The sequence below is a fragment of the Lineus longissimus genome, chromosome 4 (assembly GCF_910592395.1).
Source record: "Lineus longissimus chromosome 4, tnLinLong1.2, whole genome shotgun sequence".
Classification (NCBI taxonomy): Eukaryota; Metazoa; Nemertea; class Pilidiophora; order Heteronemertea; family Lineidae; genus Lineus; species Lineus longissimus.
The window spans coordinates 16,662,426-16,682,466 of NC_088311.1; the positions used below are offsets into that span (position 1 = coordinate 16,662,426).

General features: G+C 39.9%; 1 protein-coding gene across 1 annotated transcript; it reads left to right on the forward strand.

Annotated features, from left to right (window-relative positions):
• Nucleotides 1–4,068: 4,068 nt before the first annotated feature.
• On the forward strand, nt 4,069–12,355 carry LOC135486854 (membrane progestin receptor beta-like). Its single transcript, XM_064769963.1, has 3 exons — nt 4,069–4,235; nt 9,242–9,397; nt 9,980–12,355. The coding sequence occupies exons 2-3, from the start codon at nt 9,286–9,288 to the stop codon at nt 11,005–11,007; spliced, it is 1,140 nt and encodes a 379-aa protein (XP_064626033.1). The 5' UTR covers nt 4,069–4,235; nt 9,242–9,285; the 3' UTR covers nt 11,008–12,355.
• Nucleotides 12,356–20,041: the final 7,686 nt, after the last annotated feature.

Sequence of the window (20,041 nt, forward strand, 5' to 3'; positions counted from 1 at the left end):
GTCCCAGGGGCCGGCTCATGTTTTCAAAAAAAAAATTTTGTCAACTCCCCAATCACATTTTAACCACCAAACACATGGCAAATGAGTATAAAAAAGTCTATTTCAGCCTCGAATTCTTCCTTGTTAGGGCTAAATAATGCATTGAATCTATCACAAAAAGTGAGTCAGGTGGTCGTCGCACGTTTTTTACGGCATTATCTCTACATTTGTACATCAGAGACCATCAGCGATGACCCGTTCTGAGGAGAAGTTGGAAAGTGGTTTGTACAGCTCGTATTCATGACTTGATTGTGCGATACGTTGTACCTCTCTAAATCTTGCGATGTTCAGCTGGAAGCAAGAGCGAATTGGGAAGTCATCTTCAAAGTGGGCAAAACAGCTTGACACCTGTCGATCGTGGATATGACTGATACAACACTACAAATGTATGATGATTCAATCCTACCTGCTTTGGTTTGTTTGGTTGCAGAAACTGATGCAGTTTGGAACAAATGTTGCAGTTGAGTCTGCATGATTCTTCTGGTTGAGGAAATGGCACACGCACAATCATCTGTACCGGGGGACTGTTCATGGTGTCAGGCATGACTGCTAGTTCCTGCAATAAAAAAAGGAAAGGTGTTGTTTATGTTCAAGCAAAGGGAGGGATAGACTAGAATCACTCAAAGAGGGCACTGTTTTCCCTGATTGTAGTGAACAAGTCAGGCTGACAAAAATAGCAATACATGTATGTGAGGGCCAACACATCATCATCATCATCATCATCATCATCACAATGCAGGTTTTTTGACCGTTTTCCGGTCTTTCACCGCTCAACTAAAAGTACGAAAAAAATAGTGCTCGCGAGGTGGTACATGTAGTTTAGTGTGTCAGAGTTACTTGGCTTTCTTCCTCTCTGTACATACTACAATGTCAACTGTTAGTCCTCAATTTATATGATATTACAAGTGAAGTCCCTCAAGCATAGGGCTCAAAGATAGTGGGGTTATCCACCTCAACACCGATCCAAACCCGCCTTGAAACTGTTCAAGGAAAACAATTTCTTCAGAAATCATTATCATTACCTCCCTTCATTTTAAACCATCATATCATATATCCAGATGACTCTAATGAGTAATGCCAATGAAAATTGAAACATTATACATGTACATGATATTGTGTCATCTTAAAGTTGCTGTAGGATCACGATTTGGTTGAAAATATTTTACGGTCCCGACGGTGACCGATGAAAGAGGAAGGATAGACCCATTATTGTTCTTTGGCTCACCGTAGGGGACTCTATACGATACCTCAGTGTTTGTCGTCTGTCCGTACATGCGTCCTTATCCTATTTCATAAACAATAAAAAAAATTGATTTGAAACTTTGTACATATGAACCCCTGGGCCAGAATTGACCTCTAACACTGAATTGTAGTCCGATCTGATTTTCCACTTGGCCACCTGGGGGCCAAAGTTAAAAACATAAAAAGTGTGATATCTTCCTTATCAATGATCCCTTTTCAATAAACATTTCGTGGAAGGTACTCCAGCAAGGGTACATCTCATCCTCATATCGTACAGGTTCTTGTTTTGACCTACTTTTCAAGGTCACAGAGGTCAAATGGCATATGTTCAATTGTTGGCAGTTAGACTGTAACTTTGGCACTTTTCGTAACTACAGTGACGGTTTGTGTGAAGTTTGGCACCCATGTATCCTATGGCCAGGTGGTATCTGAGACTGAAGTTTGATCTGATCTGATTTATTGCTGTGCCACCGGGGGGGCCAAATGTGAAAATATAAAAAGTGTGATATTTCTGTTGATTCCCTTTCAGTAAATATTTTATGGTAGATATTCCTAGCAAGGATACATTGTATATCACTAGCATAATACCCGTGGCGTGGGTTGTTTTAGGGTGTTGGCTTACTGTGGGGTCGGGGCAATTTGGGTGAAATGAAATGATATGTCTGGGGGTTGTGATGTTGTCTTGATTTTGATGTGCATAAAATAGGTCGATGTGTGATGTGGAGCACTCCGCGCCGACCCAAGTGTTAACAAATCGAACATGATGATTTGGGGGGATGATTTTCCTCCAAATTTCTTACACTATACGCGTTTTTGGCCAAAACGACCAGAAAAATCAAACTCCACCACTGTTCAAAGTGGTCTCGACTTATTTTGACGAACTATTTCGCGAATGGTGAAGAGGCAATGGCGTGTTACGAACTTAGTACAACAAATGCCGCGAGCAAAGTGGGTGGCAGCACCAGACGGTTGAAGTAGGTCGCCTAGGATTTTTTCGACACCATCCGCACGGACTCCACTCGTTCCGGAACACTCACTTCCTTGTTAATCTGCAGTGGTTAGCATGTTTTTATTGCAGTAAAGAAATGTTAATCGGGATTTTATATTATATTTTATATTTGCCCCGGGTATTCATATAGGGAGCTGTGCGCTACTTTGCACCCTATGCTTAGGTCGGGTGAGGCGGTTTTGTTATTATGTGACGTGTATCATGTGATGAATTCCCATACGGTAATAGAAAAATTAAGAGCGATTAACAACGTAAGGTGAAAGAGTACGACCAAAATAAAGGGGGAAAATTGCGGAAATGGATGAATGCTTTAAACATATAGTGGCCTCAATACTTTCCCGGCTTATTTTTGTATAATCCCACACTTTTGATTTAATAGATGGCCCCATATGCAAATCAGACCTGCTGAAAAGGGCCTTATGTGAATGAGTATGCCCATATATAGAAAGAACAAAAAATGCTATTTCTCCGAGATCGCTGCAAAGATTACCCATTTAACCCGGCGGGGACCATCTCCATATCAACCACGACTTTCAGGAAAGGTTTCGAGGTCATCCGATCTGAACTGATGTGTGACAAACTATTTCAGCTCTACGTCCATTATAGTAGTGAGGTTTTTGATTAAACCTGCTTTTCAAGGTCACAGGAGTCAAATGGTGTGAGTTTATATGCTTCTTAATATACAAGTTACAAATGTCTTTTAGAGAAGCAAATGGTAGTGGCAGGGTTTCCGCCAGGATTAAATTTGAGGGGAGCAAAAAAAAAACTTTTTTTCTATAAAAATTTTTTTTTTAAATTTTTTTTTTCTTAAAAAGGGTATATGACCCCTCCTGAGACGTTTTTTGGTCCTAAAACCGCTACAATTGGCTCTCAAATGCTCTTATTTTTAAATCATGAAAATTACTCATTTGACAGTAAAACAAACTTAAGTGCAGATGAATCCCCCCCATCCCCTCCTCTGGCGGAAACCCTGAGTGGCCTCACAGTATCTTTTCCTGTTGAGATTGTGAATTGCCTCAGATTTCTAATTTCCTGATCAGTCAGTCAAGATGCTGCTTTGTGCGACAACTGGCTCTATCTAGTCACATGTCTGGTAGTGGTACATCTCCAAACACATTAAAATTTCTTCAGTATGAGAAACCACTGCCTGTTCACCTGTTGATCATGACTAGAAAATGTATGATAATGAAATGATCTTTTCTCCAGATATCATAAATTCTGTTCTTATTCTAGAGCCACAGATTCTCATCCATGTACAAAGTTGAAAATACCAGGTATACAGTGTAAAAATTAATGACTTTTCCATACAAATTATCATAATCTGTTTCTAGTATTATCGAGTAATAGATTGTGCAAAATACATTATCAAAATTTTTGCTGAATCTTCAAAGAATATCTTCTTGAAAACTGGTGAATCCATTGTCATATCTTACGGTGACTTCCACCAACTCGTTCTTCAATAAAAATTACATATGAGATGAATTATATTGCTTGCAGCTTACCATCAATGAGGTCCTTTTCCTGTGCCAGCTACTCCATCCATTGCTTCCTCGTCTTGTGTAATCGTTCTGTTGCTTCCTGCAGCATCTTTGTCATGAAGGTGTCTGAATCACCTCGGCTAATCCGAGCGCTCTCGTGAGTTCCGAATCACCCTGCTGGTGCATAATGAGGCAGTCGATAATCAAACCCGAGTCATACATTTTATATTGAAACCAGCAGAACGTCATTGGTAGCACATAACCTACCCAGATAACGGTATGGAGATTCAGGGCTGAAGAATTTTTGTGTTCGTGTTGGGAAGGTATAAGGTCTACTGCCCTTCGTTACATTTATTAAATCCTAATTCCCATTACAATTTATGTTTTTGTAGTCAGAGTCTTTGATGTAATGATGTGCCTGGTGGATTGAAAGTTTCGTGAAGGCAGAATTTGAAAAGGTGCCAATGGTGAGTTTGCTTGTCATCTGTCATGTTAATGTTGGTACAGTGATGGTGGTCTGGTAGTTGTCGAGATATGGTGTATTTCCCTTGGAATGACCATAATTTCTAAAGGTGATGTCGGCTTACCGAGGGAGTGCTGTCTGTGTTTTACAAAAGAATTTTAAAGGGATTTCGCAGTCAGGTTTTTAAAGTTTTCTTTCTGCACTGAGGACTTTCGCCGTAACCCGTTGGATATTTCTGAAGAGCTCATAGCTTCTATTTTTTGTCCACCTTTTGGCTCTCCAAAGGGGAGTTTATACAATACCGCAGTGTCCGTCGTCGGCGTCCGGTGTCTGTATCCTATTTCCAAAACTGTGGCACGTTTCTTAACCGCTAGGGCTACATGTATGAACTTGAAACTCTGACACTGAAATTCAGTCCAATCTGATTCTTTGACTTGGCCACCAGGGGGCCAAAAGTGGAAACCTAAAAAGTGTGATCTCTCTTCTGAGTGACTCATTTTCGATAAAATATTTATCGTAGGTTCTCCTAGCAAGGATATATCACATTTCATACGGGGTTTTGATTTGACCTACTCTTCACGGGTCAAAGAGGTCAAATGGCTAAAATTGGCCAACAATGGCACGTTTCTTAACCGCTAAAGCTAACAACTTGAAACTTGGTACACATGATTCTCTAGGTCAGATAACCTCTGACACCAAATTTCGGTCCAAAATGATTCTCAACTTCGCCACCAGGGAGCCAAAACCGAAAAGGTAAAAAGTGCAATATCTCGTTTATTAGTGACTTGTTGGAAGCAGCTAGCCTTAAGCTTTTAGCTCCCTTTATAATTGACGTATAGCCTAGCCTTTCCGTTTTGCACTTTTGTGAGGAGGCCTGCATGTCTAAATGAGCTAATGAATTATACACGGACTGGTCTGAGACATTGATTCTAAAATCTCACAATGTCTAGTGTTGAAATGAATAACTCAGTTTGAGAGAGAATGAAGTATATAATCAAACTTTAATATGGATATTTTGTTTATAAAGGCTATTAAATATGAATTCAATAATACCGTTGTGTAGAAAGATATACAAATGCTATGAATACCAAGTTTCAGCGAATTTGCATGCACAATAATTGCCCTCTGGCATTTGTGGGTATCTCTTACCTGAGCAGGGTTTCTGCCAGCGCCAGGAACGGGGGGGGGGGGGGGAGGGGATATAAATACCCACCTTTGCTTCAAGAAGGTGGGTATGAACCCACCTTTTAGGGTTTCATAGAGAGGGGGAACGGGGGACATATGCCCCCTCCCATAATCCTGATTAATTTTAAAGTCTGAAGTGGCATTTTAAGACACTAAGAAGCAGATTCAGGCATTTTCAGGTGCAAACTATGAAATAAAAGGGCGTACCCCTTAAAGTTGTTCAATATACATTAGGCTATACGTCTGTACATGTAGTCATACACTACACAGTGTTCAGTAGCTGTAGCCCTACGCTCCAGAGTGCTCAGTAGCGTGGGTATTTCAAGGGACATCAATATTACATTTGATACATGCAATAACAGGACACTATAAAACAGTGTATCCATGATCTAATCATTTTGTGGTGGAGCACGTATTGATCCTCACCGTCTAGCTTGCCTGACTACACGAGCTAGACTGGGCACGAGGTAGTGGCCACATTGGTTCGATCATATAGCATGAGAGGAGACAGTCTAGGATAGCTTGTTTTATATGCCCATGGGATCGAATAGCCTGCCAAAAATATAGGAGTAGGTACAAGTAAGTTGGCTCAATTTCCTGTGCACTTTTGTGTCAGCTTGTCGATTTCTTGGTCAAACTTGCAAAAATATCAGTTTGATTTCATCATCGAGTTGTCAGCTCCACATACAATCAGTGTGGATTGTGGATCCGCATTCTATTATGCACCACACCTCGACCATAAAAACTAAATGCAGGGTGTGTCTGGCGACTGGCTTTTGAATTGCTCTGCCAATTGATTAACGAGTTCATTCTGAAAAGAAGCTGGTAGTCACAGTGAGATTCTTCTTCACTGTCTACATGTAAGTTGTGGTGTAATAATGAGGATAGGGTCAGAATGGCTCCACCACTTCATTAGCCTTGGCCAGTTCATTGACCTGGTCACTGACACTGTCTTCCTTGTGGTGTCATTCAGAGTTGAGTAGGAATAATCAATTTATCATCAAGCTGGTTGTCACAGCTAAGTTCTTCATCACTGTCTTCCCTGTGGTGTAATTCAGAGTAGAGTCAGAGTAGGCTAAGCCAGTTTATTATCAAGTTCATTCTGAAGAGAAGCTGGGAGAGACAGCTTGGTTCTCAATCACTGTATGCCCGGTGGTGTAATTCAGCGCAGAGTCAGAATTGCTTAACTTGTTTATCAAGTTCATTCTGAAGAGAAGCTGGGAGAGACAGCTTGGTTCTTAATCACTGTATGCCCGGTGGTGTAATTCAGCGCAGAGTCAGAATTGCCTAACTTGTTTATCAAGTTCATTCTGAAGAGAAGCTGGGAGAGACAGCTTGGTTCTCAATCACTGTATGCCCGGTGGTGTAATTCAGCGCAGAGTCAGAATTGCCTAATTTGTTTATCAAGTTCATTCTGAAGAGAAGCTGGGAGAGACAGCTTGGTTCTCAATCACTGTATGCCCGGTGGTGTAATTCAGCGCAGAGTCAGAATTGCTTAACTTGTTTATCAAGTTCATTCTGAAGAGAAGCTGGGAGAGACAGCTTGGTTCTTAATCACTGTATGCCCGGTGGTGTAATTTAGCACAGAGTCAGAATTGCTTAACTTGTTCATCAAGTTTATTCTGAAGATAAGCTGGTTGGTACAGCCAGAGTCTTTCAAATATTGAGTCAGGTCACGGCTAGTTTCCTTTGATCCCACAGCTCTCTCGGGCAATTAGCTGGAAGCCATGATGAAGCCCACTTTAATTCAGCTACAAACTGAGCTGAGGTGCAAAACAATGATATAACGACTAAAGAATTCAATGAAAAAATATACCCTGCACATGATTCATCAGGTTACAAATAAAAACAATATAAATTGTTGACTTATATTGATGTGAACGATCTGACAATTTTTGCAGATGTGTTAGTAAATTTGGATTGGCTGCTAATTACCCAACAAAACAATAATCAAACCGCAATTAAGCTGCATGCACTGACTGATCGGTTTGCAATTTGTTATAAAAAAATCCGTAATCAGGTTGTAATAAATGTCAAACTCGTGACAGGCACATTATACTGTAAATTGTATCTTATGAGATGACTCAAAATTGATTTACACATCATAAATATGTGTGGTGTAAGCCAAATGACGTGTTTAACAATATTTGAATGGTATACCTCACACCACCTTACGCTAAATGTTTGCCAAAACAAGCTCATCGAAAATTAACTGTTTTCTGATCTTAAAAACCAAGAAACTGGGCTTCAAAATCACAAAACTATCAAAGATCCCAATAAATAACAGTTATATCAAATTAGAAAAACGTTGAAATAAAACTAAAATGTGATTTCTAAACATGTGAATGTTTGACCTCAAAAGCCCAGACGTTTTCCATTTTTCATATTTTCATATTAGTTTTTTACCACAAACAAAATTAAACCTACTATAAAACTCGCTGTAGTGTGTCGAAATTGATAAGATATGAATATCCCATTAGATGACAACAAATGGAACCATATAATACCCTTAGATGGTCAAAGGCACCGACAACATACTCAACTGCTAACCACAAAAATATGTGATGATTTGGAGTAGAAAAAACGCATTTCGAAAATTATTCTCAAATCAGTGCCATCACTTCTCAAAACTGTCGAAAAGTAAAAGATGAAACATATCGCTTTTCATGTCAATGTTGTCTTTGACAATATATCTAAATAGTTTTATAGAAATAAGTGAATTTGAAGCAGGCCATTAGTTTAAAACGGGGCGTTTGTAATGGCCATGTTCAGCTGATCGAAGAATTGTTGTGTGGAATTGGCTTGGGAACCCGAGAGAGCTCTGTCCCAGTGTGCATCTTTTGGAATGGGCAGTGGCTTTGATGTTGAAACCATACGTTCCCGAGTTGCCTGACTCTTTATTTGAAAGACTCTCGTACAGCTAATTTCTTTGACTAACAACGTAAAAGCTCCAACTTTTACACTGCTTCAGACTTTCTTTAAATGAGATTTATTCCGATCAATAATAATGAAAGTCAGCAAAATCAAAATTTCTTCAGATATCCGCATTGTCTTGGCTTTGATGAGATCATATTGACACCTTGGGGATGATGGGGGTAAATTATCTCCGTCTCTCTGATGTAGATGTGTAGGCGCTCATATTCTTGCAGCTTACCGAAAATCAATAATCTGTACTGACAAGATGGTTCGGATTCTTGATCATGGCAAATGGGGACGTGCATACAATTCACATGTAAATCAAGACTTGTACATCTGGTTGTTGATTACACATGCATGTCAGAACTGTAAATCTGTTCTTTGTGTTAAGATAACCACGCATCTTCTTTTTCTTCCAGTTGAGTGCTTTCCTCATTAACAGAGTATAGTCGCACTGGTGATAGAAATGTTCTGTGCATGAGTGCAGAGAACTCAAGGAACAATACCTAAAACAATAACTAAAACAAATCTTCTATAATGGCAGACAGATATTGAACAACTGGTGTACTCTTTCACTGCCATGGCTGGCCAGCAACCCGTGAATTTTCAAGATCTTGGAAAAAGTATGCAGAATGGGCCGTTTTTGTATAATTGTGTTATCCTGTTCATTCAATCTCCTCAGCAAGGCATCACACCATTAGGTCTTTAACCTCAGGCATGGTCAGGGTCTTTATTGCTCAACTGTGGCCGGCCAATCTCCTCAGCAAGGCATCAGGTTTTTGTATCCATTTCTCTAACCATAGGGTCTTTATTCCTCAACTTTGCCGGCCAACTTGTCTTATATGAATCTGTCAACACCAACTTGTCTTATGAATCTATCAACCATTCTGTCATTCTTTTTATCTTCAGGTCTTCTCAGGTTCCATTGAAGCCAACAGACGCTCCGACATACAATGGATGTCAGCAAGGACAACTCTATTGTCATGAAACGACATATAGGTGTCACTGGTGAAGGCCAGAAAAAAGAGGAGCAACTACCGAGCGGGAATGATGAGCCAAAGCAAGGTATGAAGCAGGATTCAAATTTCCTTGAAGATTCACTCAACATTAATGCCTGTTATCATAAAGACAGTTTAATGGTTGATTTGAAGAAGATAAAGAGAAATTTGACATTTTTCCGAAAGATGTCTGTGGATTGTTCGGGTAATCGAAGTATAGATGGGAATAAGGAGATTGTAGTTTTAAAATTGATCGCAATACTGTGGGCCACCATCAAGATAAATCACAACCAACCAAGTTTGCTGAAGTATTACCACATGAAATGCGTCAAACATATAAATTGGCCAGTCATAGGGCTATTTGGCAAGTCATACGGCAAAGGTCTTGGCACCAGATGGACCTCCACTAGTGGCAGTGGGGGAGAGTATGGCTGATCCACTGCATCCAGAGTGTACCTGAAATCCGCTCAGAAATTTCTGAGTTGATGTTCGCTGTGGCTATGATAATGAAAAGCAGTGCAGCTCAAATCCACTTCCTAATTTTACTACTGTTTTTAAAAAATTGGTGGTTTACAGTATTCATATTATTCCTTTGGTTAGGTTGAAAATTATCCATTCACATCTTAATAATTTTACACCTTTATTTCAGTTGAAAATGGTGATGTTAGGAATGACGGAGACGGAGAATCTCAAACTTGGTTCGGCCTACTACCAACAAAGACACGTAATGAAGTCCCACTTATATTTCGTGAGCCTCACATCAACACTGGCTTCCGTCAGCCTTACCAACCTTGGTACTACTACCTCCTGAGTGTATTCCAGATACACAATGAGTCGGTTAATGTCTTGACTCACCTGATTGCGTGCTTGCTCATGTTTCAAAAGGTCCAGAAGTTCACCGAAGCCGGATATGACCTGATCGGCGACCCATATATGTGGCCGCTGATTGCTGGGTTCATCGCAGGGTTTCTGCTGTATGGCTGCAGCAGTTTTGCTCACTGTTTCCAGTCCAAGTCGGAGTATTATCACTACTTCTGTTTCATGGTGGATTACTCTGCTATTGGCGTGTATGGATTTGGCTGTGCTCTTCTCCACTTTCATTACAGTGCAGATGAAGAGTTCTACTATGCTGCGAAATCGTTTTTTATTCCTGTCGCTACGTTTATGGGATTCTTCACATGTTTTGGTAACATGCACGGTAAATTGACGTATACACGTCCGTACCCATTCACAAGAAAACTCTGGCAGATCGGATCGGTTGCTGCAATGTACGCCTGGTTGATTCTCCCCATCGTACATCGATTCTTCGATTGTCGATTCTACCAAGATGAGCGACATTGTGATCGAAGTATCAATGCACATCTGCGACAAGTTTTCTTCTTTCTGACTAGTGGAATATTCTACGCGTCGGACATACCTCAGAAGTTTTTCCCGGGCTGCTTTGATATCGTTGGCCACAGTCATCAGATCTTTCACGTCTTCATAGCTCTATGTAGTTTGTCTAAATTAGATGCTATTTTCCTGGATATCCAGGATAACTATCAGTACATCATAAAGCGTCCACAGCCTACCTTTCTCTCGTCTTTCAGCTCTCTCATTATCATCATTTCTTTAGAGATTGCCTGGGTATTGTACAACAAGCAGAAAATTATGAAAAAGGCGGCAAAAGAAGTTTGATGTTACAAGGTACATTTTGACAATGGCTAGCTCTGCCCATTCTCTGCTGACATGTATTGTAAGGTAATGTGGTACAGTTATAGCTCTGGTACGCTTGTAGCCTCTGTGTACAATGGTGTGTACTGTCAGCTGTTTTCTACACTGTAGGGTTACAGTTGTACCGGTTCTATAATTGTACCACTTTAAATTATATGTATCTAGTTGCCCTGCATAATATTGCTTAAGAAAAGTGACACTTCAATAGGTTCCTCAGGAGAAGTAGGGCTAACTGCTGCCTGTGGTTATCTAATATTATGTATTGTGACAGAGTTCCTGTGTACTGGCTCTGTAGTGTATGTAGTAGTACATTTGATAAGATGTTCCTGTACATTTTCTTAAGCGCTGTGACGGCTGATTGTGGAGTGCCCTACTTCTTTAAACTTTGACAGAGCAGGGGCCGTTACACTGGCACAGAAGTTTCACGAAGGGGTTGATTGCACTATCTTATTTGCGGAAGAGTTTGATTGTGTCGAAATATTAATTATAACATATCTTCAGCCTATTGGACAAGAGCTACTCATTTAGGTACCTTGAAAACTTGTGAGAATTGTGAGAATTAGGGTGAAAGTGTAACTGAGAGGTAGAGCTGACTGACCTGTCTTACTCAAACTGATGATATTACTTTTGTTAAAGAGAGATTACGTCGATTATGGTGACACCATGGACCGAAAAGTAAATGTGATAGACAAACCAGGGTGAATCTTATTGCATTTGCTTTTTCCTCGAAAAGTTGTTTTTGTTCTCAGTGGCTGCATGACAAAATTTTCCTAATTGGTTGTGGACCAAGTTCACCATTTGGCTATAAGAATTCCTGCATTTTCAATGCATAGAATGTAATAAAATTGAAGTTTTTTGCTGCAAGGGTACCGCTTGGTCAACAGTAGCCGAAATAACTCTTCGAGCACTGGTACCAATAGTGTATAACATGGGTTTCTCTTGTGTGCAGCTGTAAACTCGAGGCTCGTCAGGCCTGGAAAAATAAAAGGTTGTGGACATGCCAATTTACTTCTGAAGCCGACTGTAATTGTTTATGGTATCGGCTTCTTGGCGTGTAAGAAAAAGCTCAGACTTTGCTCAATAGCCTACATCTCAGAAAAGTGCTAGCAAAACTAACGTAGGCCAAGTCCCAGTCACAACTGACATACCCTCTGCTTTGCATATGCTGCTCAAAACTTATGTTCTGGCGCTGCAGGCAGCTTATGCACTGGTTGCGTGCATATCACTGTGGAGGTTTTGCAAATGTTTTTCATGACATATGCAGAAGATACACCAATCCTACTCTGCAAAAGTTGCTCATAAGTTGCTCATAAGTTGCTCATAAGTTGCATGCAGCTCATGCGAAGGTGAAGTAGATTGTGGTGGAAACATTTGTGCAACCTAAGCTCAGGTTGCGTGTGCGTACATTGTGCATATAACTTACACAATTTAAAGGATGAGGGATGTCAGTTGTGATTGGGGCTGTACTGTACTGTACTTTTTGTTTAAAGTTGAATCGTAACCAGGTCACACTAGATGGTACATGCGAGAGGTAGAGCTTATATTTAAGTCTGTCACTGTGATAATGTTCTGAACTTCTGTAGTGCAAATCCAGCTAGTACATGTAGCTGCAGCTGCAATTAAATGTGTTTTTGATTTCTAGCTGCTGTTTATGGAGGTTGTTCATGTAGCTGCAGCTGCAATTAAATGTGTTTTTGATTTCTAGCTGCTGTTTATGGAGGTTGTACATATAGGCTGCTTAAAATCAAGTGGATATAAGTCCACAGTGTATTTGAAGTGGACATTTATGGGCGGTTATATCCGCAATAAATGGAGGTTGAAATTTTTATATGGACGTTACCAATTTTATATGGACGTTACCAATTTTATAAGGAGGTTGCAAATTTGGGTAGTTAAATTAAAGACGTTAGAATTTATGACATTAACAAATTTAAGACGTTAGTAATTATAGACATGGCGATTTACGGAGGTTGTGAATTAGGGTCGTATTGTTAAACAGACGTGGTTTTATACAGACGTGGTTTAATACAGACGTGGTTTAATACAGACGTGGTTTAATACAGACGTTGTGTTATACAGACGTTGTGTTATACAGTCGTATGTTTAACAGCCGTTGGGTGGCGCTCGTGTTGGAAATGAAGGGAGTAGTTCGGCCATTGTTTACCAAACGACGACGACAACAACGACCCCGTTGTGCATATGTATTGTATACCTTGCATGCTTGGAGAACATGAATGCATTCTCGGTTCTGTATGGGCGGTTATATCACACAAATCAATACTGTCACGCATGACACTTTCTAATCGAAAATGGACAGCATCGTCAATTTCAGATTCATGTTCAATAGCCAATTTGATTTCACCGATGACTCGTTCAACTCTATCACCCAGAACCGAGAATGCATTCATGTTCTCCAAGCATGCAAGGTATACAATGCATATGCACAACAGGGTCGTTGTTGTCGTCGTCGTTTGGTAAGCAATGGCCGAACTACTCCCTTCATTTCCGACACGAGCGCCACCCAACGGCTGTTAAACATACGACTGTATAACACAACGTCTGTATTAAACCACGTCTGCATAAAACCACGTCGTATAAAACCACGTCTGTATAAAACCACGTCTGTTTAACAATACGACCCTAATTCACAACCTCCGTAAATCGCCATGTCTATAATTACTAACGTCTTAAATTTGTTAATGTCATAAATTCTAACGTCTTTAATTTAACTACCCAAATTTGCAACCTCCTTATAAAATTGGTAACGTCCATATAAAATTGGTAACGTCCATATAAAAATTTCAACCTCCATTAATTGCGGATATAACCGCCCATAGACATTTATTAGAATTTTATAAGTTTGTATAGTTTATTTGCCCACCAACTTTTTACTGGTTTTGCCTTTTTTATTGGTTTTGCCTATTTTTGCTGAGTTGAAATGTTCTAGAAAATAGATCTTAAGATCAATCATTAATATTTTACTTTCGTATACCATGTGACCCATGACATCTATAGAATCAATATAATCTATAAAGTCAAAAGTTCAAGATGAATGAGTAACAATCAATATATGCTTATAATATGTTGGGACCATGTCAATCATGAGAGAAATTTTACATTTGTGATTTAATGACATAACGCTTTAAGGTCAGGTTCATTATTTTGAAATTTGAACCCCAATGATTATAAAACATGCCAAGTTTACTCACATTGGCAGCTCACCTCTGGGGAGCTTATACAATACCGTGGCGTCCGTCGTCGTCTTTTAGCGGAGCACGTTTCGTCACCGCTAGGGCTAGATGGCTAAAACTTGGTGTGATGGTAGCTTTGGGCAATATGCCCAGACTAATTTTTCTTTTTCACGATATGACCTACTTTCTGGCCTCCAGGCAGCCATCTTGGAAATAGGTTTTTGCCTTTTTGAAGCTAATGGTTGTACGTAGAGTGACAAAATTTTTATGGTGGGTGTGTCTTATAAGGTTAAATGACATCTTGAAAATTAAACAAAGCTGGATTGCAACAAAATTTCATGTGATTGTATATCTATGTACTCTCTACAGCATCCCTGATTTTCAGTCAAATCCATCGACCAATATGGCAGCCAGGCGGCCATCTTGAAAATTAAATAAAGTCCTATTACTAGAAAACTGGTGATCGGATTGCAACCAAACTTCATGTGATTATGTATCTATGTACTCTTATCAATATCCCTAATTTTCAGTCTAATCCCATGGCAAATATGACCGCCAGGCCGCCATCTTGAAAATCCAACTAAGTCCTATTACTCCTAAACTGTTGAACAGAATATGTCAACCAATTTCCATGTGACATGTACACTCTTCAATAACCCTGAAATTCAGTCAACTTTATAATCAAAATGCTATACTTAGATGGTACGGTAATTTTGTTTTGTGCCATTGAGCCGAGAAAAATAATATTATTCAATGGAATCAAAACTGGTGAAAATCTCTGAAAAATGTAAAAACTTAATTAACTTTTTATGGACAATTTCTTTTGGTTTTTCCAACCAAAAACAATTTTTGGCAAATCTAACTTATTCACAAAATCCGCAAAAACAAGATGCCGTGAAATTTGACGATAAAGTTTCGTATTTCGATATAGTGAGTTGATCATCTACCAGAAAAAGAACTGGTCATAATTGATGTACCTTCTGCTTTGCGTAGGTCACACGCAGCATGTAATGCTGCCTCGCAAGACTTCACGCAAAGTTTCGCATAGGCTTCATAAAAGATATGTAGGTGGGTGTTTTAAAATCATTGGTCACACCACGAAATTAGTAGCTTTCGTGCAGTTACGCAAGTCTTTGCAATGCATTAAAATGTTAATATGGATGTTGATAAGTATACTCATACCATGAACTTTGTATTGGAACTGACAGCTTATGCAGACTCTGTGCAACATACACTGCGATGATGTCAATTGTGACCAGTACTGCAGCTTTGATTTCGGGTGTATTTGTCCAGTTAAAATATACCATCCTGATCGGAAGTGACGTTGTTTGAGCGCATCCAACTATAGATTCTTTGAACCTGTGGCCCATCGTCATCAGCTGATGACCTTTTTTTGGTCGTGATCAGGGATTGTAAACACGTTCCCAATATCCCACCGAGGTGAGTTTGCACCTCGTTGATGAGTAAAAGCCAATAATTTGTCCTATAAAACTAGTCCAGTTCACTAGTCAATTACTGAGAGTTGGTATCCCTTTAGTTTACACTCCCGTGGTGCAATTATTTTTGATTCTTTATCTCTTTTCATGTTTGACTTGTGTTTACATTTTACTTTTCCATAAATGTAAGACTGAGGTAACTGTTGTCTTCGGCTTGCAAAAAAAACAGGGTTTTATAGTCTGATGGTGTTTTAATGTCTTCGGTCGGTCATCTCGGTCACATCTGAGCGGTTGACTTATAATCACGCTGGCCACATAAATGAGAGCCGCAAGAACCAGGGAGGGCTATATCACACACATGTCAGCAATCACAGACCATGCTGCGGAGGAGAACCACGTGATTGACTGGGAAGGGGTCAAGGTGACTGATTGGGAAGCACATAGACAGACCAGATACAACAAGGCATCTTTATGGTCTAGGAAGACCCATGGTTGAATGAACCAAGACATGGGCACCTACCAGCTAAGCCATGCATGGGTTCGGCTGATTTCTCAGACTGGACGATCAGATTGTCTAGCTGTGACAAAAACCACCTCACCTCAGACATGTCAGATGGAACCAAGGTGTCAGACCGACGGCATGAAAACGTCATCAATACGATAGTCTTGTCAGTTGCATATATGGAATGAAAGTTCCTTTCTTTAGCCATGTATCTTTCAAAGGACAATGCTGATTTTTTTGTGCTTTCTTTATTTTGTTTAACTAACTTTGTTAACTACATTTGTAGTTAGTTCTGTGTTTAGCAACAATATTAGTGACAAAGATTTGATATTTTCAAAGTATTATTTGTATTTGTGATTTTTTTACTAATATGTTGGGCATTTTTTATAGCCGAAAGTGTAGTGTTCTGAGATTATATATAAACTATACAGTATACAATAGACCTGTAGGTTACTTAATAACTTATTGTATTCGGACAACAGAATCTCTTAAAGGGGGACTATAGGCAGGAGAAGTGGGGCTAATTTGGCCATCTTCAAGGACTAGTATACACAGTTAGGGCCCTTGGTTGTGTCAGACTCAGCACTGAATATATTCCTTGTACATGCGTGAATCATTTTGACCTACTGTGAGATGTGAGAGACCCCTATTGGCGGTTTTGTGTAACTTTATCTTGCCTTCCTAGCTGCTGCCTATATTGTCCCTTTAACTTAAGCCACCACTGTATTCAGTCTCATAAATGCTTACGGCAGCCAACATTAAAGGGAGAGTACAGACACTGACAAACCATGACAAGCGGGCGCGATAGTGTTAGCTTTTGAAAACGCCCGTTATCACCAGTTGAATCTTTATTGAGGAAGCTGGTGAAACAGACAGTGTAAAGCCTGCCGTTACCATTCATACCACATATGCTTTATGACCAGATACTTATCACTTATCTGGCTACCTCAATTAACCCTTTTGCAGGCCATCGTCAGTAAAAGGATAAAAGGGGGTCAGACATGTGAATGTCAGCCCCCAGTCACTGCCTCTCCTGTGGGGGGGGGCGAGATGGTCAAAATGGTAATTTCCGTTTGAGAGTTTGCCAGGTAAGGGTTAGATATTAAAATAAGCCATCTTAGGCATTTTACATTATTTTCAAAACGTTCTCAATGAAATTTGCCTTCAATTACAGGGTATCTATGTTTTATACTTTTTGTTGGAAAATGTGCACATCTACGCATCAATATTGCTTAAAACATACTAGTATGTACCTAGTATTATTGCGATGCATTCCAAGTTGTACATTATGACTAGTCAGTTTGTTAGAGGAGAAAGATGAGAACATTTCTTCCGCTTGAGAACTGTTCTAAATGTTCCATTTCTGCTCTACTTTCAATCCGTGATTGCACATCCCCTCCTGAAGACTACGACGCACTTGTAACAAGAAATCAAAGTTTTGTGTTAAAGGTACAACATTCGATTTAGACTATTAAAACAGGATCAGTAATTATCGCCTCTTGTCCGAGACATGGTAAGGCGGACGCCTAACAAATTGCCAACCATTCTAGAACGCTTTGACAAGGTTTCAAGGAGTGCTGGCAGATAACCCTGAGCTTTGACGTTATTGCAGCGCCATTGTGTCACTTGAGGAGGGGACGTGCAGGACACTTTAAGATTCTGGCATTAAAATGTAATATCTCTCTATGTACTTAACCTCTTGAATCCCGGTGACCGACCAGTCGGTCATTTTGAAATAAAGTTTTTTTCCCAACGACCGACAGGTCGGTCTCAGTGATATTTTTATTACGTTGAGCTTGGACACTAGTTTATTGCTTGTTTTGGCGTGTTTGATGTACAGTAGGGTCAGGTAGAGCATGCCTGGGTAGATGGCGCCTCGGTACCGGAAATTTGGTGGTTGTATGCGGGTGCTATACATTGTGAAAGTCAGACCCAATTTCGCAACCACGTGACCACCCTGGGATCCTGGGATTTTCAAGTTTTGGGATTCAAGAGGTTAAACATGTTAAAATGAGGGTATGTAGACATTTGAAAGCAGGCGCAGATCCAAGGGGGCAATACCGGCCAAGTTGTGGGGTTATAGTTCTCAGTGCTTTATTTCAGAAAAAGCTTGAAAGTTACCAGGAAATCACAACAACTTTAAAATTAGTGAATTTCACCTTGCAACTTTGCTGGCATGCCTTTTTCTCCAAGTCTTGGATCCGCCCCGTGGAAAGTAAGATAGAAGTCTACCGGTAACATGGGTAATGTGGTATCTTTCTTTTGCGTATCATCTGCGCTGCTTTTGCTGGCAGCAATTTTCATTGAAAAACAACGCAAATTATATGCGTATATTCCCAGTCTTCAAGTATAAGTTGTCTCAGATGTAAATCAAAAATAGATCTCCTTAGCTGTCTTAGTGTTCAGCACATGACATGTCATTTTAACATTATAATAAAACTCTATCCAAAACATTTGAGTTAAATTTGTTAAGGCGGATCAGTACAACTTGCTGCTTGCTGTCAGTCTCGCCAAAATATATAACATACAGGTACTTATAAAGGTTTTGGTGACATTGATACTAAGGATATTCATAAATCAGTTGTATTTTGAATCAGTAAGTTTATGCCATCCCATATCAATATTGACCTCCCTGAATTTGCATATGTGATGCACAATGGACAAACAACTTATGCGCAACCCACACATAGGTTGCACAACAACCACAATCTCTTTAACCTTTGCGTCAGCTGCACCCAACTTGCATACAAATTTCGCACAGAATGATGGCCGTATATAACATGTAACATACGCTAAATCTTCAGCGCCATTTGCAAGCAACCAGTGTGTAAGCTGCCAGCATGTGGCTCACGCCACATCGGGACATTAGTTGTGTCCAGCTTACGCGAAGCAGAGGGTATGTCAGTTGTGACTGGGACTGTAACAGGAACAGAGACGTCATGGAGGTCAGTTGGTATGGAAGTTATATCAGCTGGGCTGTTCCAACTCTGGCTGATAGGGGTTCACAGGCTTATTCTGATACCAGTGTATTGTGAATCCTGCAAACTACCATCAAATGATATAATGTACTATGTGGTGTTAAGGGTTGACCATTAACGCCATTTTGGCTAGAACTTGAAATCATACAGCAATTAGAACTCCTTCAAAACGTAGTGAATGCTCATTTCAAGGGCTGGAATCTGTTCTTTGTTTTCCAGAGAACACCCTCCAGGGTTTTAAATGAGCATTCAATTCATTTGGAAAGATTTCTAATTGCTTTAGGATTTGGAGGTCTAGCAAAACGGCGGTACCTATGGTCAACCCTTAAATTCTAAAACATCTGGGTTAAGAATGAACCGCAGTTTACAGTGTAAATGCACTATGTGCCTACAGTGCCTCATTTTCAATTCAGCGGTTATGGTTACCATAACCACTTGGGTTGGAACAAAATATGGAAGCACTCAAAAAGCATTCAAAACCACATTATTCGTTCAAATTGCGTGAGTTTGGCAAGGTGACAGTTTAATGTGTTCATTAGTGAGTTGTGCTGTGTGATTATGAATATCCTAATCCTTGATCTGATTTATACCAAAAGGCACACAATGCTATCACAAGGATTACCTCATGTTACACAAGATGCCTAGTCATATCCACACAGTTATCAAATTCTTGCAGAAGGTTCTTCAGATAACAGTTTTAGAACTTTCTTTGGTTGAATATCATTTATAGTCTTTTTCAGATTCTGGTGACACTTACCCATAGCGAGCATTTTCAGCTGTCGATCAAGCTGAGTGGCCTTAATGAGGTGATCACAGATGGAATGGCATGGATGTGACTACAAAACCAAGCCAGAATACCACCAACCGATAGTGGCTAGTAGCTACCGGTTC